General features: G+C 31.8%; 1 protein-coding gene across 1 annotated transcript in view; it reads right to left on the bottom strand.

Annotated features, from left to right (window-relative positions):
• Positions 1-24,179, bottom strand: part of LOC148944074 (tubulin polyglutamylase TTLL5-like) — a 136,971-nt gene that overhangs the window by 74,260 nt on the left and 38,532 nt on the right. Inside the window, exon 6 of the mRNA XM_089100602.1 lies at positions 23,908-24,012. Within this exon, the coding sequence (XP_088956728.1) occupies positions 23,908-24,012 (105 nt within the window). The remainder of the gene's footprint in view (positions 1-23,907; positions 24,013-24,179) is intronic.

Genomic DNA, 24,179 nt, shown 5'->3' with positions numbered 1-24,179 from the left:
ATTTCACTAGTGTTTTGTCGTGGTTTACCTTGTCACAGATACATTCTCTTGATTTTTCAAAGTTCATTTTGATTTTCGTTCATTTAAATGCAAGGGTTGGATTATTTCAGTACTGGTTTGTCGTGGTTTACCATTTCACAGTTACATTCTCTTGATTTTTCAAAGTTCATTTTGAATTTCTTTCATTGAAATGCAAGAGTTGGAATATTTCAGTAGTGTTTTGTCGTGGTTTACCTTATCACAGTTACATTCTCTTGATTTCTCAAAGTTCATTTTGAATTTCTTTCGTTGAAATGCAAGAGTTGGATTATTTCAGTACTGGTTTGACGTGGTTTACCATTTCACACTTACATTCTCTTGTTTTTTCAAAGTTCATTTTGAATTTCTTTCATTGAAATGCAAGAGTTGGAATATTTCAGTAGTGTTTTGTTGTGGTTTACCTTCTCACAGTTACATTCTCTTGATTTTTCAAAGTTTATTTTGAATTTCTTTCCTTGAAATGCATGGGTTGGAATATTTCAGTAGTGTTTTGTTGCGGCTTACCTAGTCACAGTTACATTCTCTTGATTTTTCAAACTTCATTGTGAATTTATTTCGTTGAAATGCAAGAGTTGGATTATTTCACTAGTGTTTTGTCGTGGTTTACTTTGTCACAAATACCTTCTCTTGATTTTTCAAAGTTCATTTTGAATTTCTTTCGTTGAAATGCAAGAGTTGGATTATTTCAGTAGTGTTTTGTTGTGGTTTACCGTGTCACAGTTACATTCTCTTGATTTTTCCAAGTTCATTTTGAATTTCGTTCACTGAAATGCAAGAGTTGGAATATTTCAGTAGCGTTTTGTTGTGGCTTACCTTGTCACGGTTACATTGTCTTGATTTTTCAAAGTTCATTTGAATTTCTTTCGCTGAAATACAAGAGTTGGAATATTTCAGTAATGTTTTGTCGTGATTTACCGTGTCACAGATACATTCTCTTGGTTTTTCAAAGCTTATTTTGGATTTAATTCATTGAAATGCAAGAGTTGGAATATTTCAGTAGTGGTTTATCGTGGTTTACCTTGTCACAGTTACATTTTCTTGATTTTTCAAAGTTCATTTTGAATTTCTTTCGTTGAAATGCAAGAGTTGGATTATTTCAGTACTGGTTTGTTGTGGTTTACTTTGTCACAGTTACATTCTCTCGATTTTTTCAAAGTTCATTTTGAATTTCTTTCATTGAAATGCAAGAGTTGGATTATTTTAGTACTGGTTTGTCGTGGTTTACCATTTCACAGTTACATTTTCTTGATTTTTCAAAGTACATTTTGAATTTCTTTCATTGAAATGCAAGAGTTGGAATATTTCAGTAGTGTTTTGTCGTGGTTTACCTTAGTCACAGTTACATTCTCTTGTTTTTTCAAAGTTCATTTTGAATTTCTTTCATTGAAATGCAAGAGTTGGAATATTTCAGTAATGTTATGTCGTGGTTTACTTTGTCACAGTTACATTCTCTTGATTTTTCAAAGTTCATTTGAATTTCTTTCCTTGAAATGCATGGGTTGGAATATTTCAGTAGTGTTTTGTTGTGGCTTACCTAGTCACAGTTACATTCTCTCGATTTCTCAAAGTTCATTTTGAATTTCTTTCGTTGAAATGCAAGAGTTGGATTATTTCAGTAGTGTTTTGTAGTGGTTTACCTTGTCACAGATACATTCTCTTTATTTTTCAAAGTTCATTTTGAATTTCTTTCATTGAAATGCAAGAGTTGGATTATTTCAGTACTGGTTTGTCGTGGTTTACAATTTCATAGTTACATTTTCTTGATTTTTCAAAGTTCATTTTGAATTTCTTTCATTGAAATGCAAGAGTTGGAATATCTCAGTAGTGTTTTGTCGTGGTTTACCTTATCAGAGTTACATTCTCTTAATTTTTTAAAGTTCATTTTGAATTTCATTCATTGAAATGCAAGAGTTGGAATATTTCAGTAGTGTTATGTCGTGGTTTACTTTATCACAGTTACATTCCCTTGATTTTTCAAAGTTCATTTGAATTTATTTCCTTGAAATGCATGGGTTGGAATATTTCAGTAGTGTTTTGTTGCGGCTTACCTAGTCACAGTTACATTCTCTTGATTTTTCAAAGTTCATTTTGAATTTCTTTCTTTGAAATGCAAGAGTTGGATTATTTCACTAGTGTTTTGTCGTGGTTTACCTTGTCACAGATACATTCTCTTGATTTTTCAAAGTTCATTTTGAATTTCTTTCGTTGAAATGCAAGAGTTGGATTATTTCAGTAGTGTTTTGTTGTGGTTTACCGTGTCACAGTTATATTTTCTTGATTTTTCAAAGTTCATTTTGAATTTCGTTCATTTAAATGCAAGAGTTGGATTATTTCAGTAGTGTTTTGTTGTGGCTTACTTTTTCACAGTTACATTCTCTTGATTTTTCAATGTTCATTTTGAATTTCTTTCGTTGAAATGCAAGACTTGGAATATTTCAGTAGTGTTTTGCCGTGGTTTTCTTTGTCACAGTTACATTTTCTTGATTTTTCAAAGTTTATTTTGAATTTCTTTCGTTGAAAAACAAGAGTTGGATTATTTCAGTAGTGTTTGCTCGTGATTTACTTTGTCACAGTTACATTCTCTTGATTTTTCAAAGTTCATTTTGAATTTCATTCGTTGAAATGCAAGAGTTGGAATATTTCAGTAGTGTTATGTAGTGGTTTACTTTGTCACAGTTACATTCTTTTGTTTTTTCAAAGTTCATTTTTAATTTATTTCTTTCAGTAGCGTTTCGTTGTGGTTTACCTGGTCACTGTTAAATTCGCTTGATTTTTCAAAGTTCATTTTGGATTTCTTTCGTTGAAATGTAAGAGTTGGAATATTTCAGAAGCGTTTTGTTGTGGTTTACCTTGTCACTGTTACATTCTTTTGATTTTTCAAATTCATTTTCGACTTCTTTCATTGAAATGCAAGAGTTGGAATATTTCAGTAGTGTTTTGTTGAGGTTTACCTTGTCACAGTTAAATTCTCTTGATTTTTCAAAGTTTATTTTGAATTTCTTTCATTGAAATGTAAGAGCTGGAATATTTCAATAGTGTTTTTTCGTTGTTTACCTTGTCACAGTTACATTCTCTTGATTTTTCAAAGTTCGTATTGTATTTCTTTCAGTGAAATGCAAAAGTTGGAATATTTCAGTAGTGTTTTGTCGTGGTATACCTTGTCACAGTTACAATCTCTTGATTTATGAAAGTTCATGTTCGATTTCTTTCATTGAAATGCAAGAGTCGGAATATTTCAGTAGTGTTTTGTTGTGCTTTACCTTGTCACAGTTACATTCTCTTAATTTTTCAAAGTTAATTTTGAATTTCTATCGGTGAAATGCAAGAGTTGGATTATTTCAGTAGTGTTTTGTCATGGTTTACCGTGTCACAGTTACATTCTCTTGATTTTTCAAAGTTCATTTTGAATTTCTTTCGTTAAAATGCCAGAGTTGGAATATTTCAGTGGTGTTTTGTTGTGGTTTACCTTGTCACAGTTACATTTTCTTGATTTTCCAAAGTTCATTTCGGTTTTCTTTCATTAAAATGCAAGAGTTGGAATATTTCAGTAGTGTTTTGTCGTGGTTTACCTTGTCGCAGTTACATTCGCTTGATTTTTCAAAGTTCATTTTGACTTTCTTTAGTTGAAATGCAAGAGTTGGAATATTTCAGAAGCGTTTTGTCGTAGTTTACCTTGTCAAAGTTATATTCTCTTGATTTTTCAAAGTTCATTTTGAATTTCTTTCAGTGAAATGCAAGAGTTGGAATATTTCAGTAGTGTTTTGTCATGGTTTACCATGTCACAGTTACATTCTCTTGATTTTTCAAAGTTCATTTTGAATTTCATTCGTTGAAATGCAAGAGTTGCAATATTTCAGTAGCGTTATGTCGTGGTTTACTTTGTCACAGCTACATTCTCATGATTTTTCAAAGTTCATTTGAATCTCTTTCCTTGAAATGCAAGGGTTGGAATATTTAAGTAGTGTTTTGTTGCGGCTTACCTTGTCACAGTTACATTCTCTTGATTTTTCAAAGTTCATTTTGAATTTCTTTCATTGAAATGCAAGAGTTATAATATTTCAGTAGTGTTTTGTCGTGGTTTACCTTGTCACACTTACATTTTCTTGATTTTTCAAAGTTCATTTTAAATTTCTTTCATTGAAATGCAAGAGTTGTTATATTTCAGTAGTGTTTTGTCGTGGTTTACCTTGTCACAGTTACATTATCTTGATTTTTCAAAGTTCATTATGGATTTCTCTCGTTGAACTGCAAGAGTTGAATTATTTCAGTTGTGTTTTTTCATGGTTTACCGTGTCAGAGTTACATTCTCTTGATTTTTCAAAGTTCATTTTGGATTTCTTTCGTTGAAATGCAAGAGTTGGAATATTTCAGTAGAGTTTTGTCATGGTTTACCATGTCACAGTTACATTCTCTTAATTTTCAAAGTTCCTTTTGAATTTCTTTCGTTGAAAAGCAAGAGTTGGAATATTTCAATAGTGTTTTGTCGTGGTTTACCTTGTCAAAATTACATTCTCTTAATTTTTCAAAGTTCATTTTGGATTTCTTTCGTTGAAATGCAAGAGTTGGAATATTTCAGTAGTGTTTGGTTGTGGTTTACCTTGTCACAGTTACAGTTTCTTGATTTTTCAAAGTTCATTTTGAATTTCTTTCATTGAAATGCAAGAGTTGGAATATTTCAGTAGTGTTTTGTCATGGTTTACCTTGTCACAGTTAAATTCTATTGATTTTTGAATGTTCATTTTGAATTTCTTTCATTGAAATGCAAGAGATGGATTATTTCAGTAGTGTTTTCTCGTGGTTTACCTTACGACACTTACATTCTGTTGATTTTTCAAAGATCATTTAGGATTTCTTTCGTTGAAATGCAAGAGTTGGAATATTTCAGTAGTGTTTTGCCGTGGTTTACTTTGTCAAAGTTACATTCTCTTAATTTTTCAAAGTTCATTTTGGATTTTGTTCGTTAAAGGCTAGATCAAGTTGGGTTAGGTTAAGTTAGGTTAAGTTAGGTTAGGTTAGCCTACGTACGCGCGCGTACGTAGGCTAACCTAACCTAACCTAACTTAACCTAACTTAACCTAACCTAACTTGATCTAGCCTTTCAACGAACAAAATCCAAAATGAACTTTGAAAAATTAAGAGAATGTAACTTTGACAAAGTAAACCACGACAAAACACTACTGAAATATTCCAACTCTTGCATTTCAACGAAAGAAATCCAAAATGATCTTTGAAAAATCAACAGAATGTAAGTGTCGTAAGGTAAACCACGAGAAAACACTATTGAAATATTTTAACTCTTGCATTTCAATGAAAGAAATCCAAAAGGAACTTTGAAAAATCAAGAGAATGTAACTATGACAAGGTAAACCATAACCAAACACTACTGAAATATTCCAACTCTTGCATTTCAATGAAAGAAATTCAAAGGAACTTTGAAAAATTAAGAAAATGTAACTTTGACAAGGTAAACCACGACAAAACACTACTGAAATAATCCATATCTTGCATTTCAATGAAAGAAATTCAAAATGAACTTTGAAAAATCAATAAAATTTAAGTGTGACAAGGTAAACCATGACAAAACACTACTGAAATATTCCAACTCTTGCATTTCAATGAAAGAAATTCAAAATGGACTTTGAAAAATCAAGAAAATGTAACTGTGACAAGGTAAACCATAACCAAACACTACTGAAATATTTCAACTCTTGCATTTCAACGAAAGAAATTCAAAATGAACTTTGAAAAATCAAGAGAATGTAACTTTGACAAGGTAAACCACGACAAAAAACTATTGAAATATTCCAACTCTTGCTTTTCAAAGAAAGAAATTCAAAAGGAACTTTGAAAAATTAGGAGAATGTAACTGTGACAAGGTAAACCATGACAAAACTCTACTGAAATATTCCAACTCTTGCATTTCAATGAAAGAAATCCAAAATGAACTTTGAAAAATCAAGAGAATGTAACTCTGACGGGGTAAACCACGACAAAACACTACTTAAATAATTCAACTCTTGCAGTTCAACGAAAGAAATCCATAATGAACTTTGAAAAATCAAGAGGATGTAACTTTGACAAGGTAAACCACGACAAAACACTACTGAAATATAACAACTCTTGCATTTCAATGAAAGAAATCTAAAATGAACTTTGAAAAATCAAGAAAATGTAAGTGTGACAAGGTAAACCACGACAAAACACTACTGAAATGTTCAAACTCTTGCATTTCAATGATAGAAATACAAAATGAACTTTTAAAAATCAAGAAATATATAGCTGTGACAAGGTAAGCCGCAACAAAACACTAGTGAAATATTTCAATCCTTGCATTTCAAGGAAAGAAATTCAAATGAACTTTGAAAAATCATGAGAAAGTAGCTGTGACGAAGTAAACCACGACATAACACTACTGAAATATTCCAACTCTTGCATTTCAACGAATGAAATTCAAAATGAACTTTGAAAAATCAAGAGAATGTAACTGTGACATGGTAAACCAAGACAAAACACTACTGAAATATTCCAACTCTTGAATTTTACTGAAAGAAATTCAAAATGAACTTTGAAAAATCAAGAGAATTTAACTGTGACAAAGTAAACCACGACAAAACACTTCTGAAATATTCCAACTCTTGCATTTCAGCTAAATAAAATCAAAATGAACTTTGAAAAATCAAGTGAATTTAACTGTTACAAGGTAAACCACGACAAAACACTACTGAAGTATTTCAAATCTTGCATTTAAATGAAAGAAAACTAATATGAACGTTGAAAAACCAATACAAACTACCTATGACATGGTAAACCCTGACAAAACTCAACTGAAATAATCAAACTCTTTCATTTAATCGAAAGAAATTCAAAATGAAATTGTAAAAATAAATAAAATGTAACTGTTACATGGGAAACAAAGATAAATCAAAACTGAACTAATACAGATCTTTCATTTCAATGACAAAAATTCAAAATTAACTTTGAAAAATCAAGAAAATATAAGTGTGACAAGGTAAACCATGACAAAAAACTACAGAAATATTCCAACTCTAGCATTTAAACTATATCAATTCTAAATTAACTTTTAAAAATTAAGATAATGTAACTTTGACAAGATAAACCACAACAAAACACAACTGAAATACTCCAATTCTTTCATTTTAATGAAAGAAATAGAAAATTAACATTGAAAAATCAAGAGATTGTAACTGTGACAAGGTATACCACGACAAAACACTACTGAAATATTCCAACTCTTGCATTTCAATGAAAGAAATCCAATATGAACAGTGAAAAATCAAGAGAATGTAACTGTGACAAGGTAAACCACGAAAAAACACTATTGAAATATTCCAACTCTTACATTTCAATGAAAGAAATTCAAAATGAACTTTGAAAAATCAAGAGAATTTAACTGTGACAAGGTAAACCTCAACAAAACACAACTGAAATATTCCAACTCTTGCATTTCAATGAAAGAAATCGAAAATGAATTTGAAAAATCAAGAGAATGTAACAGTGACAAGGTAAACCACGACAAAACGCTTCTGAAATATTCCAACTCTTACATTTTAACGAAAGAAATCCAAAAAGAACTTTGAAAAATCAAGCGAATTTAACAGTGACCAGGTAAACCACAACGAAACGCTACTGAAAAAAATAAATTAAAAATGAACTTTGAAAAAACAAAAGAATGTAACTGTGACAAAGTAAACCACTACATAACACTACTGAAATATTCCAACTCTTGCATTTCAACGAATGAAATTCAAAATAAACTTAAAAAAATCAAGAGATTGTAACTGTGACAAGGTAAGTCACAACAAACCACTAGTGAAATATTCCAACTTTTGCATTTCAAAGAAAGAAATTCAAAATGAACATTGAAAAATCAAGAGAATGTAACTGTGACAAGGTAAACCACAAGCAAACACTACTGAAATAATCCAACTCTTGCTTTTCAATGAAAGAAATTCAAAATGAACTTTGAAAAATCAAGAGAGTGTAACTGTGACAAAGAAACCCACGACAAAACACTACTGAAATATTCTAACTCTTGCATTTCAACGAAATAAATTCAAAATGAACTTTGAAAAATCAAGAGAATGTAACTGTGGCAAAGTAAGCCACAACAAAACACTACTGAAATATTCCAACTCTTGCATTTAAATGAACGAAATTCAAAATGAACTTTGAAAAATCAAGAAAATGTAACTGTGACACGGTAAACCACAACAAAAAACTAGTGAAATATTCCAACTCTTGCATTTCATCGAAAGAAATTCAAAATGAAATTTGAAAAATCAAGAGAATGTATCTGTGACAAGGTAAACCACGACAAAACACTAGTGAAATAATCCAACTCTTGCATTTCAACGAATAAGTTCAAAATGAACTTTGAAAAATCAAGAGAATGTAACTGTGACTAGGTAAGCCGCAACAAAACACTACTGAAATATTCCAACCCATGCATTTCAAGGAAAGAAATTCAAATGAACTTTGAAAAATCAAGGGAATGTAACTGTGACAAAGTAAACCACGACATAACACTACTGAAATATTCCAACTCTTGCATTTCAATGAATGAAATTCAAAATGAACTTTGAAAAATCAAGAGAATGTAGCTGTGATAAGGTAAACCACGACAAAACACTACTGAAATATTCCAACTCTTGCATTTCAATGAAAGAAATTCAAAATGAACTTTGAAAAATCAAGAAAATGTAACTGTGAAATGGTAAACCACGACAAACCAGTACTGAAATAATCCAACTCTTGCATTTCAATGAAAGAAATTCAAAATGAACTTTGAAAAATCAAGAGAATGTAACTGTGACAAGGTAAACCACGACAAAACACTAGTGAAATAATCCAACTCTTGCATTTGAACGAAAGAAATTCAAAATGAACTTTGAAAAATCAATAGAATGTAACTGTGACTAGGTAAGCCGCAACAAAACACTACTGAAATATTCCAACCCATGCATTTCAAGGAAAGAAATTCAAATGAACTTTGAAAAATCAAGAGAATGTAACTGTGACAATGTAAACCACGACATAACACTACTGAAATATTCCAACTCCTGCATTTCAATGAATGAAATTCAAAATGAACTTTGAAAAATCAAGAGAATGTAACTGTGATAAGGTAAACCACGACAAAACACTACTGAAATATTCTAATTCTTGCATTTCAATGAAAGAAATTCAAAATGAACTTTAAAAATCAAGAAAATGTAACTGTGAAATGGTAAACCACGACAAACCAGTACTGAAATAATCCAACTCTTGCATTTCAATGAAAGAAATTCAAAATGAACTTTTAAAAAATCAAGAGAATGTAACTGTGACAAAGTAAACCACGACAAACCAGTACTGAAATAATCCAACTCTTGAATTTCAACGAAAGAAATTCAAAATGAACTTTGAAAAATCAAAAAAAGTAACTGTGACAAGGTAAACCATGACAAACCACTACTGAAATATTCCAACTCTTGCTTTTCAATGAAAGAAATTCAATATGAACTTTGAAAAATCAAGAGAATGTAACTGTGACACGGTAAACTACAACAAAACACTACTGAAATATTCCAACTCTTGCATTTCAACGAAAGAAATTCAAAATGAACTTTGAAAAATCAAGAGAATGTAACTGTGACAAAGTAAGCCACAACAAAACACTGTTGAAATATTCCATCTCTTGCATGTCAATGAACGAAATTCAAAATGAACTTTGAAAAATCATGAGAATGTAACTGTGACACGGTAAACCACAACAAAACACTACTGAAATAATCCAACTCTTGCATTTCAACGAAAGAATTCAAAATGAACTTTGAAAAATCAAGAGAATGTATCTGTGACAAGGTAAACCACGACAAAACACTAGTGAAATAATCCAACTCTTGCATTTCAACGAAAGAAATTCAAAATGAACTTTGAAAAATCAAGAGAATGTAACTGTGACTAGGTAAGCCGCAACAAAACACTACTGAAATATTCCAACCCATCATTTCAAGGAAAGAAATTCAAAATGAACTTTGAAAAATCAAGAGAATGTAACTGTGACAAAGTAAACCACAACAAAACACTACTGAAATATTCCAGCTCTTGCATTTCAATGAATGAAATTCAAAATGAACTTTGAAAAATCAAGAGAATGTAACTGTGATAAGGTAAACCACGACAAAACACAACTTAAATATTCCAACTCTTGCATTTCAATGAAAGAAATACAAAATGAACTTTGAAAAATCAAGAAAATGTAACTATGAAATTGTAAACCACGACAAACCAGTACTGAAATAATCCAACTCTTGCATTTCAACGAAAGAAATTCAAAATGAACTTTGAAAAATAAAGAGAATGTATCTGTGACAAGGTAAACCACGACAAAACACTAGTGAAATAATCCAACTCTTGCATTTCAAAGAAAGAAATTCAAAATGAACTTTGAAAAATCAAGAGAATATAACTGTGACTAGGTAAGCCGCAACAAAACACTACTGAAATATTCCAACCCATGCATTTCAAGGAAAGAAATTCAAATTAACTTTGAAAAATCAAGAGAATGTAACTGTGACAAAGTAAACCACGACAAAACACTACTGAAATATTCCAACTCTTGCATTTCAATGAATGAAATTCAAAATTAACTTTGAAAATCAAGAGAATTTAACTGTGATAAGGTAAACCACGACAAAACACAACTTAAATATTCCAACTCTTGCATTTCAATGAAAGAAATTCAAAATCAACTTTGAAAAAACAAGAGAATGTAACTGTGAAATGGTAAACCACGACAAACCAGTACTGAAATAATCCAACTCTTTCATTTCAATGAAAGAAATTCAAAATGAACTTTGAAAAAATCGAGAGAATGTAACTGTGACAAAGTAAACCACAACAAACCAGTACTGAAATAATCCAACTCTTGCATTTCAACGAAAGAAATTCAAAATGAACTTTGAAAAATCAACAAAATGTAACTGTGACAAGGTAAACCACAATAAACTACTAATGAAATATTCCAACTGTTGCATTTCAATGAAATAAATTCAAAATGAACTTTGAAAAATCGAGATAATTTAACTGTGACAAGGTAAATCACGACAAAACACTACTGAAATATTCCAACTCTTGCATTTCAGCGAAAGAAATTCAAATGAACTTTGAAAAATCAAGAGAATGTACTTGTGATAAAGTAAATCCCGACGAAACACTACTGAAATAATCCAACTCTTGCATTTCAACGAAAGAAATTCAAATGAACTTTGAAAAATCAATAGAATGTAACAGTGACATGGTAAACCACGAAAACTGAAATAATCCAACTATTGCATTTCACGAAAGAAATTCAAAATGAACTTTGAAAAATCAATAGAATGTAATTGTGATAAAGTAAATCACGACAAAACACTACTGAAATAATCCAACTCTTGCATTTCAACGAGAGAAATTCAAAATGAACTTTGAAAAATTAAGAGAATGTAACTGTGACATGGTAAACCATAACAAAAGACTACTGAAATAATCCAACTCTTGCATTTCAATGAAAGAAATTCAAAATGAACTTCGAAAAAATCGAGAGAATGTAACTGTGACAAAGTAAACCACAACAAACCAGTACTGAAATATTCCAACTCTTGCATTTCAACGACAGAAATTCAAAATGAACTTTGAAAAATTAAGAGAATGTAGCTGTGACAAGGAAAACTACGACAACCCACTACTGAAATATTCCAACTCTTGCTTTTCAATGATAGAAATTCAAAATGAACTTTGAAAAATGAAGAGAATGTAACTGTGACAAGGTAAACCATGACAAAACACTACTGAAATATTCCAACTCTTGCATTTCAACGAAAGAAATTCAAATGAACTTTGAAAAATCAAGAGAATGTAACTGTGACAAAGTAAGCCACAACAAAACACTGTTGAAATATTCCATCTCTTGCATGTCAATGAACGAAATTCAAAATGAACTTTGAAAAATCATGAGAATGTAACTGTGACACGGTAAACCACAACAAAACACTACTGAAATAATTCAACTCTTGCATTTCAACGAAAGAATTCAAAATGAACTTTGAAAAATCAAGAGAATGTATCTGTGACAAGGTAAACCACGACAAAACACTAGTGAAATAATCCAACTCATGCATTTCAACGAAAGAAATTCAAAATGAACTTTGAAAATCAAGAGAATGTAACTGTGACTAGGTAAGCCGCAACAAAACACTACTGAAATATTCCAACCCATGCATTTCAAGGAAAGAAATTCAAAATGAACTTTGAAAAATCAAGAGAATGTAACTGTCACAAAGTAAACCACAACAAAACACTACTGAAATATTCCAGCTCTTGCATTTCAACGAATGAAATTCAAAATGAACTTTGAAAAATCAAGAGAATGTAACTGTGATAAGGTAAACCACGACAAAACACTACTGAAATATTCCAACTCTTGCATTTCAATGAAAGAAATTCAAAATGAACTTTGAAAAATCAAGAAAATGTAACTGTGAAATGGTAAACCACGACAAACCAGTACTGAAATAATCCAACTCTTGCATTTCAATGAACGAAATTCAAAATGAACTTTGAAAAATCAAGAGAATGTATCTGTGACAAAGTAAACCACCACAAAACACTAGTGAAATAATCCAACTCTTGCATTTCAACGAAAGAAATTCAAAATGAACTTCGAAAAATCAGGAGAATGTAACTGTGACTAGGTAAGCCGCAACAAAACACTACTGAAATCTTCCAACCCATGCATTTCAAGGAAAGAAATTTAAATGAACTTTGAAAAATCAAGAGAATGTAACTGTGACAAAGTAAACCACGACAAAACACTACTGAAATATTCCAACTCTTGCATTTCAATGAATGAAATTCAAAATGAACTTTGAAAATCAAGAGAATGTAACTGTGACTAGGTAAGCCGCAACAAAACACTACTGAAATATTCCAACCCATGCATTTCAATTAAAGAAATTCAAATTAACTTTGAAAAACCAATAGAATGTAACTGTGACAAGGTAAACCACGACAAAACACCACTGAAATATTCCAACTCTTGCATTTCAATGAATGAAATTCAAAATGAACTTCGAAAAATCAAGAAAATGTAACTGTGACAAATATAACCACGACAAAACACTACTGAAATATTCCAACTCTTGCATTTCAACGAAAGAAATTCAAAATGAACTTTGAAAAATCAAGAGAATGTAACTGTGGCAAAGTAAGCCACAACAAAACACTACAGAAATATTCCAACTCTTGCATTTAAATGAACGAAATTCAAAATGAACTTTGAAAAATCAAGAAAATGTAACTGTGACACGGTAAACCACAACAAAACACTACTGAAATAATCCAACTCTTGCATTTCAACGAAAGAAATTCAAAATGAAAATTGAAAAATCAAGAGAATGTATCTGTGACAAGGTAAACCACGACAAAACACTAGTGAAATAATCCAACTCTTGCATTTCAACGAATAAGTTCAAAATGAACTTTGAAAAATCAAGAGAATGTAACTGTGACTAGGTAAGCCGCAACAAAACACTACTGAAATATTCCAACCCATGCATTTCAAGGAAAGAAATTCAAATTAACTTTGAAAAATCAAGAGAATGTAACTGTGACAAAGTAAACCACGACATAACATTACTGAAATATTCCAACTCTTGCATTTCAATGAATGAAATTCAAAATGAACTTTGAAAAATCAAGAGAATGTAGCTGTGATAAGGTAAACCACGACAAAACACTACTGAAATATACTAACTCTTGCATTGCAATGAAAGAAATTCAAAATGAACTTTGAAAAATCAAGAAAATGTAACTGTGAAATGGTAAACCACGTCAAACCAGTACTGAAATAATCCAACTCTTGCATTTCAACGAAAGAAATTCAAAATGAACTTGGAGAAATCAAGAGAATGTAACTGTGACAGGGTAAACCACGACAAAACACTAGTGAAATAATCCAACTCTTGCATTTCAACGAAAGAAATTCAAAATGAACTTTGAAAAATCAATAGAATGTAACTGTGACTAGGTAAGCCGCAACAAAACACTACTGAAATATTCCAACCCATGCATTTCAAGGAAAGAAATTCAAATGAACTTTGAAAAATCAAGAGAATGTAACTGTGACAAAGTAAACCACGACATAACACTACTGAAATATTCTAACTCCTGCATTTCAATGAATGAAATTCAAAATGAACTTTGAAAAATCAAGAGAATGTAACTGTGATAAGGTAAACCACGACAAAACACTACTGAAATATTCCAATTCTTGCATTTCAATGAATGAAATTCAAAATGAACTTTGAAAAAACAAGAGAATGTAACTGTGAAATGGTAAACCACGACAAACCAGTACTGAAATAATCCAACTCTTGCATTTCAATGAAAGAAATTAAAAATGAATTTTGAAAAAATCGAGAGAATGTAACTGTGACAAAGTAAACCACAACAAACCACTACTGAAATATTCCAACTCTTGCATTTCAATGAAAGAAATTCAAAATGAACTTTGAAAAATCATGAAAATGTAACTGAGACAAGGTAAACCACGATAAACCACTACTGAAATAATCCAACTCTTGCTTTTCAACGAAAGAAATTCAAAATGAACTTTGAAAAATCAAGAAAATGTAACTGTGACACGATAAACCATGACAAAACACTACTGAAATATTCCAACTCTTGCATTTCAACGAAAGAAATTCAAATGAACTTTGAAAAATCAAGAGAATGTAACTGTGACAAAGTAAGCCACAACAAAACACTGTTGAAATATTCCATCTCTTGCATGTCAATGAACGAAATTCAAAATGAACTTTTAAAAATCATGAGAATGTAACTGTGACACGGTAAACCACAACAAAACACTACTGAAATAATCCAACTCTTGCATTTCAACGAAAGAATTCAAAATGAACTTTGAAAAATCAAGAGAATGTATCTGTGACAAAGTAAACCACGACAAAACACTAGTGAAATAATCCAACTCTTGCATTTCAACGAAAGAAATTCAAAATGAACTTTGAAAAATCAAGAGAATGTAACTGTGACTAGGTAAGCCGCAACAAAACACTACTGAAATATTCCAACCCATCATTTCAAGGAAAGAAATTCAAATGAACATTGAAAAATCAAGAGAATGTAACTGTGACAAAGTAAACCACAACAAAACACTACTGAAATATTCCAACTCTTGTATTTCAATCAAAGAAATTCAAAATGAACTTTGAAAAATCAAGAGAATGTAACTGTGATAAGGTAAACCACGACAAAACAATACTGAAATATTCCAACTCTTCCATTTCAATGAAAGAAATTCAAAATGACCTTTGAAAAATCAAGAAAATGTAACTATGAAATTGTAAACCACGACAAACCAGTACTGAAATAATCCAACTCTTGCATTTCAATGAAAGAAATTCAAAATGAACTTTGAAAAATAAAGAGAATGTATCTGTGACAAGGTAAACCACTACAAAACACTAGTGAAATAATCCAACTCTTGCATTTCAACGAAAGAAATTCAAAATGAACTTTGAAAAATCAAGAGAATATAACTGTGACTAGGTAAGCCGCAACAAAACACTACTGAAATATTCCAACCCATGCATTTCAAGGAAAGAAATTTAAATGAACTTTGAAAAATCAAGAGAATGTAACTGTGACAAAGTAAACCACGACAAAACACTACTGAAATATTCCAACTCTTGCATTTCAATGAATGAAATTCAAAATGAACTTTGAAAATCAAGAGAATGTAACTGTGATAAGGTAAACTACGACAAAACACTACTGAAATATTCCAACTCTTGCATTTCAATGAAAGAAATTAAAAATGAACTTTGAAAAAATCGAGAGAATGTAACTGTGACAAAGTAAACCACAACAAACCAGTACTGAAATAATCCAACTCTTGCATTTCAACGAAAGAAATTCAAAATGAACTTTGAAAAATCAACAAAATGTAACTGTGACAAGGTAAACCACAATAAACTACTAATGAAATATTCCAACTCTTGCATTTTAATGAAAGAAATTCAAAATGAACTTTGAAAAATCAAGAGAATGTAACTGTGACACGGTAAACCACGACAAAACACTACTGAAATATTCCAACTCTTGCATTTCAACGAAAGAAATTCAATATGAACTTTGAAAAATCAAGAGAATGTAATTGTGATAAAGTAAATCACGAAGAAACACTACTGAAATAATCAAACTCCTGCATTTCAACGAAAGAAATTCAAATGAACTTTGAAAAATCAATAGAATGTAACTGTGACAAGGTAAACCGCGAAAACTAAATAATCCAACTCTTGCATTTCACGAAAGAAATTCAAAATGAACTTTGAAAAATTAAGAGAATGTAAATGTGAAATGGTAAAACACGACAAAACACTACTGAAATAATCAAACTCTTGCATTTCAACGAAAGAAATTCAAAATGAACTTTGAAAAATTAAGAAAATGTAACTGTGACAAGGTAAACCATAACAAAACACTACTGAAATAATCCAACTCTTGCATTTCAATGAAAGAAATTCAAAATGAACTTCGAAAAAATCGAGAGAATGTAACTGTGACAAAGTAAACCACAACAAACCAGTACTGAAATAATCCAACTCTTGCATTTCAACGAAAGAAATTCAAAATGAACTTTGAAAAATTAAGAGAAAGTAACTGTGACAAGGTAAACCACGATAAACCACTACTGAAATATTCCAACTCTTGCTTTTCAATGAAAGAAATTCAAAATGAACTTTGAAAAATCAAGAAAATGTAACTGTGACACGGTAAACCATGACAAAACACTACTGAAATATTCCAACTCTTGCATTTCAACGAAAGAAATTCAAATGAACTTTGAAAAATCAAGAGAATGTAACTGTGACAAAGTAAGCCACAACAAAACACTGTTGAAATATTCCATCTCTTGCATGTCAATGAACGAAATTCAAAATGAACTTTGAAAAATCATGAGAATGTAACTGTGACACGGTAAACCACAACAAAACACTACTGAAATAATTCAACTCTTGCATTTCAACGAAAGAATTCAAAATGAACTTTGAAAAATCAAGAGAATGTATCTGTGACAAGGTAAACCACGACAAAACACTAGTGAAATAATCCAACTCTTGCATTTCAACGAAAGAAATTCAAAATGAACTTTGAAAAATCAAGAGAATGTAACTGTGACTAGGTAAGCCGCAACAAAACACTACTGAAATATTCCAACCCATGCATTTCAAGGAAAGAAATTCAAAATGAACTTTGAAAAATCAAGAGAATGTAACTGTCACAAAGTAAACCACAACAAAACACTATTGAAATATTCCAACTCTTGTATTTCAATGAAAGAAATTCAAAATGAACTTTTAAAAATCAAGAAAATGTAATTCTGACAAGGTGAACCACAACAAAACACTACTGAAATATTGCAACTCTTGCATTTCAATGAAAGAAATTTAAAATGAACTTTGAAAAAACAAGAGAATGTAACTGTGATATGGTAATCCACGACAAACCAGTACTGAAATAATCCAGCTCTTGCATTTCAATGAAAGAAATTCAAAATGAACTTTGAAAAATCAAGAGAATGTATCTGTGACAAGGTAAACCACGACAAAACACTAGTGAAATAATCCAACTCTTGCATTTCAACGAAAGAAATTCAAAATGAACTTTGAAAAATCAAGAGAATGTAACTGTGACTAGGTAAGCCGCAACAAAACACTACTGAAATATTCCAACCCATGCATTTCAAGGAAAGCAATTCAAATGAACTTTGAAAAATCAAGAGAATGTAACTGTGACAAAGTAAACCACGACAAAACACTACTGAAATATTCCAACTCTTGCATTTCAATGAATGAAATTCAAAATGAACTTTGAAAATCAAGAGAATGTAACTGTGATAAGGTAAACCACGACAAAACACTACTGAAATATCCCAACTCTTGCATTTCAATGAAAGAAATTCAAAATGAACTTTGAAAAATGAAGAAAATGTAACTGTGAAATGATAAACCACGACAAACCAGTACTGAAATAATCCAACTCTTGCATTTCAATGAAAGAAATTCAAAATGAACTTTGAAAAAATCGAGAGAATGTAACTGTGACAAAGTAAACCACAACAAACCAGTACTGAAATAATCCAACTCTTGCATTTCAACGAAAGAAATTCAAAATGAACTTTGAAAAATCAAGAAAATGTAACTGTGACAAGGTAAACCACAATAAAACACTACTGAAATATTCCAACTCTTGCATTTCAATGAAAGAAATTCAAAATGAACTTTGAAAAATCAAGAGAATGTAACTGTGACACGGTAAACCATGACAAAACACTACTGAAATATTCCACCTCTTGCATTTCAACGAAAGAAATTCAATATGAACTTTGAAAAATCAAGAGAATGTAATTGTGATAAAGTAAATCACGACGAAACACTACTGAAATAATCCAACTCCTGCATTTCAACGAAAGAAATTCAAATGAACTTTGAAAAATCAATAGAATGTAACTGTGACATGGTAAACCGCGAAAACTGAAATAGTCCAACTCTTGCATTTCACGAAAGAAATTCAAAATGAACTTTGAAAAATCAAGAGAATGTAACTGTGACAAGGTAAACCATGACAAAACACTACTGAAATAATCCAACTCTTGCATTTCAACGAAAGAAATTCAAAATGAACTTTGAAAAATTAAGAGAATGTAACTGTGACATGGTAAACCATGACAAAACATTACTGAAATAATCCGACTCTTACATTTCAATGAAAGAACTTCAAAATGAACTTTGACAAATCGAAAAAATGTAACTGTGACAAGGTAAACCACGACAAAACACTAGTGAAATATTCCAACTCTTGCATTTCAATGAAAGAAATTCAAATGAACTTTGAAAAATCAAGAGAATGTAGCTGTGACAAAGTAAACCACGACAAAACACTACTGAAATAATCCAACCCTTGCATTTCAACGAAAGAAATTCAAATGAACTTTGAAAAATCAAGAGAATGTAACTGTGACTAGGTAAACCACGAAAACTGAAATATTCCAACTCTTGCATTTCAATGAAAGAAATTCAAAATGAACTTTGAAAAATCAAGAGAATGTAAGTATGACACGGTAAACCACAACATAACACTACTGAAATATTCCAACTCTTGCATTTCAATGAAAGAAATTCAAAATAAACTTTGAAAAATCGAGAGAATGTAACTGTGACAAGGTAAACCACGAAAACTGAAATAATCCAACTCTTGCATTTCAACGAAAGAAATCGAAAATGATCTTTGAAAAATCAAGAGAATGTAACTGTGACAAGGTAAGCCGCAACAAAACACTACTGAAATAATCCAACTGTCCTAGTCGATTACGTCATTCAATGCCCATGTATGGACTCCCGTCATGACCTCCTGATATGGTTCTACCGATTATTTAATCAATTTATCAGATATCCAACTGTCCTAGTCAATTACGTCATTCTATGCCCATGTATGGACTCCCGTCATGACCTTCTGATAGGGTTCTACTGATTATGTAATCAATTTCCCAGAAATCCATTTTCCTAGTCGATTACGTCATTCTATGTCCATATATGGACCCCCGTCACGACCTCCTGATATGGTTCTACCGATTATGTAATCAATTTCTCAGAAAATCCATTTGTCCTAGTTGATTACGTCACACTGATTTCTCTTTCTGGACGGCATAACATTCGCTGAGAGCGTGCCAAAAACACACCTGGAGAAAGAGGTCATTGACCCCATTAACCACGTGTTCTCTCTAGGGACTCTATGCCCATATTTGGAGTCCCGTCAGTATTCTATGCCCCTATAAGGAGTCCCGTTCGGAGTAGAGCCCCCCTCTCTACTTGCATTTGACAAAGATAACTAATAGATGGGATTTCCTAATGAAGAACACAAGAATAGCATGATCCTTGAAGGTCACATCTCTCCAGTATGTCATTTAGCACGCTTTGATAATTTAAAATTTAGGTCGTCATGGAGCCTGGAATGCGATGTGAAAATCCCTATGGGGTTCTGAAAATTCCATCTGTTTTTATAGACAAATTCCTGAATCTGTCAGTAGTAGTTGTCAGCAAACACTAGACCTAAAGATTTTGAGTTTTGTCATTGTTATTGAGAAGGCAAAATGCGCCCAATTTGCGCCGATTTTTTTTTTTGACATGCGCGAAATCGACGCAATGCGCCAATTTGAAAAATTCAATGCGCAATCAACTCAAAAAAGCACCCTAATGGCGCCACCACCTGGCAACTATGTAACTAGGTATCTTTCTGGGTCCCAAAACCAGTTTTCTGGAACTTTCTTGTTCAAACTAGTTTCTTTTGTTATATCCCCGAAAAAAATCAGGCGTTTGCCCCTGGTCAGCTGATATTATTTCTGAAACAGAGTTCTAATTATTGGCTGGTTTTATTTTAAAAATATAACCTGGTTCAATTTTGAATATTATTTTACGTTAATGGAAAATATTATTTGAATACAACAGTTTTTTTTGGAATGTAGAACGTCATTGCATTACTATCATGCATCTTTTTTGCTTTTTAAATGTGCTTGAATGTGACGTTATTCGCAGGGAAAATGTCTCTTTCAAAACTCAAGCTCTAAATTGTAGTCAGCCAAGGGGTGCATGTCCTGCCCATGACCCACCAAGATATTGTCACGCCCCACTAGTGGAGCCTGCGCCCCATGTTGAGAATCACGACCCTAAATACTCCAGTAAACACTAAGTAGCTTTATTTTCATTTTGCTCATTTGTCCTTCTTCTTTTGAAGTGGTTGTATTACATTCACTAGTTCATTGGTTTCATTAGTGTTTAGTGTTGTAAATTGCGTATGTTTTATTTTCTTTGTTCTTTTTTCTTTATCTGCTACTTGGTTTGGTTTTGTACATTCAGGTTTTCAAATAAATAATAATAGCAATAACAGACTGATTAATTTTAAACTTACCCATCAAAATTTATAAAAAAAAGACCCCGCATTTGCAAGGCGAAGGAGGTGAACACAACCCCTAAATTCGTTATGGAAAAGACTATACCGTGAAATTGAACTCAATTGAGAATCTGAGAGCAGATATTTAAAGCTCTATATACTACCAAGCTGCATGAGGCCAACAGAGCTGCACGTGTTTTTCCTCCAACCCTAACCATTAACCTAATAAACCCCTAACTTCTAATAAAATCCTAACCTTTTACCCCCTCCAATTAAGTTGCAAAATCCGTTAAATTTTACCTTTCACTCCGCTCGGGGGTGCCTTACTTCTAGTTTGTCCTCTGTTGATGACCAAAAGCGCAGTCTTTGGCAATCTCTCATACTTCACCCCCAAAACATGGCCTATTCCTCTTTAGCCTTCTTCATCATAACCACAGAAAGAGGGTTGAAACACATATATATATATATATATATATATATATATATATATATATATATATATATATATATATATATATATATATATATATATATATATATATATATATATATATATATATATATATATATATATATATATATATATATATATATATATATATATATATATATATATATATATATATATATATTTATTGTTTGATAATACGGACGGTCAAAACAGTTCCTGCGAGACTAACCTTATACAATTCCTCTGGAAAACATTTAAAAACCTTCCTCAGCATTTGGAAGCGCCCCCGCTCCTGAACTATGCTTGATTACTGTCATTAGGCTATTATAGATTTTGTTATTCGAATCTTGTTTCGCAAACATATGTTTCCATTCTTCCAAACTTCTTTTCCACAGTGGAAAAAGACCTAAGCCTTGGCTCTTCTAGTTATACATATTTACTGTATTAATTGTCATTACTGATAATACTACCCAGGAGAGTGAAAATCCATTTGATTGATTTTCCCTTTACCTAAGATCACCTCTTCGCCCTCAATCATTCCTAGTCAGAAAAACTTCTCAACGCTTATCCTCAAACTTATTCTTGCAACCTGCAAACCCTCCAAAAATTCACTCATTTTGCACATAAAAAAATTACATAATGAGTTCTCACCAAAATCAGGTCCTCAGTGCCCGGGTCCGTGCTCCTTGTGATCTAAAACCGTGGATAGAAGTTAGCTAATTTTGGGTTCCAAAGACATCTAAAGTCTCGAAAAGCTTCTAAGTTTTAAAGTTTCAAAAAGTGTCGGCATCAAAAACATCTAAAGTTTCGGCACCCTTGGAAATCCAATAAAGTACATTTCGCTTATTCTGATAAAAAAAAACTTTGAATTTCGTGCCGAGCAGTGGACCAATTCTTGAAAATGCATAGAAGGGCAGGGATTTTTTTTATGAAGATAAAAACGATATTTGTCGAAATTTGGTATGGGGTTTTAACATATTTTTGTTATTATAAAAAATAAAAAATTCATAAAAAGTTTTTTTTTATCCAAAAAAACTTTTGGGGAAGTAATTGTGAGTCCTCCTCCTTTCTGCCAATTGTTGTCGCTATTCCAATGGACAGGACCTTTGAAAAATCTTTTCCTGCCTTTTCTTGGATTAGAGCAACAATCGATGTTTCTTTATCACACAAAGATGTTTCTTTCTTATAAAATTACATTGATATGCAAATTGCATTGAGACTGGAAATAGTGCACTAACGAACATTTGTTTCCTGCTTTCTTCCATTTGCATTACTGGTTATGTTTTTCCGTAACACAAGGAAGCATCCCATCAGCAGCCACCATATCTACTATCGTACTATCCATATTACACCATTTACCTTCCTGACCACCGAAATCATCAACCTGTATCACCGACTTTAGATAGCTCCGAATTTCTTGGGTGCTAAAATTAGCAAGCTAATACCCCAAATTCAGATTCATGGAGTTCAACCTGGGTACCACAATTATCAAGCTAATATCCCGAATTCAGACTCATAGAGGTTCGTATCGGGTACCGAAATTAGTAAGCTAACAACCCGAATTCAAATTCATAGAAGTTCGACCCGGGTACCGAAATTAGTAAGCTAACAGCCCAAATTCAGATTCTTAGAGGTCCGACCCGAGTACTAGAGCAAGCAGGCTAATACCCCGAATTCAGAATCAAAGAGGTCTAACCCGGGTACCAAAATTATCAAGCTAATACCCCGAATTTAGATTCACAGAGGTCCGCCCCGGGTACCAAAATTAGCAAGCTATTAGAACGAATTCAGATTCATAGAGTTCCAACCGACTCGGGTACCGAAGAACCGATTTTAGTCTTACCGTGCGTAATGCAGGTTATTATAATCTAGAAGAATAGTCTAAAACCGAAGTTTAGTTTAGAAACAAAAGTCTAAAACCTGTCCAGTTGATTCCCTGCTCTCCGAAAGTCTTTTTCATAGTGAAACAAAAATTCAAAATGTTGTATTTCTCCCCTTAAAAATGGTCATGCATACCTCTTTTTCGTTTATTGTTGTCTATTTCGACGTTATGATTTTCAAAAAAGGCAATGCAGGTAAAAAAGCTAATGTTGTATCGTCAACTTTTATTACCAAATGATATCAAATTTAATGAAACCTGCAAAAGATTCGATCTTCACACGATAAAAGAAAGTGGGTCTCAATGAACAGAATATCATTAGTCAAACTAGTTATTTCCAGTGACATAAAAAATGTACCAAATGTTTATTAATGATAGCAACTCTGGAAAAGCCATTAATTTCCGAATGAAATGTAAACAAAACGAAAAATGCTTACCGAAACAGTTCGTGAAAGACGGAACAAACATCTTGCATGCAATATTGACATGGGATGTCGTACTAGCGATGGTTTTTATGATAAGGTCTTAAATCGAAAATATCAGCTTTCTTGTATATTTTCCGGATTGACTGAGGCTTCGTATTAGGGAAGTGAATGACCTTTTATGTCCGCCATCAGCCTCAAGGTCGGGTGATCTAAAATGAAGTAACTTTGGTGTTCGAAAACGGTATTTTTTGCGTTTCGAAAACCTTTGGAACCCTTATTCTTTGTGAAAGACAATTATATTTTTGTAACTATTAGGCCCTTGGTAACATTTTATTGAATCTTGAACAACATGGAAACAGGTTTAAAATACACAAAT

This window comes from Artemia sp. Qi Xiang Cuo, chromosome 14 (genome assembly GCF_049724085.1).
Source record: "Artemia sp. Qi Xiang Cuo chromosome 14, ASM4972408v1, whole genome shotgun sequence".
Taxonomy (NCBI): domain Eukaryota; kingdom Metazoa; phylum Arthropoda; class Branchiopoda; order Anostraca; family Artemiidae; genus Artemia; species Artemia sp. Qi Xiang Cuo.
The sequence above is the reverse complement of the archived record's forward strand: the minus strand, read 5'-3'. Positions and strand labels throughout refer to the sequence as shown.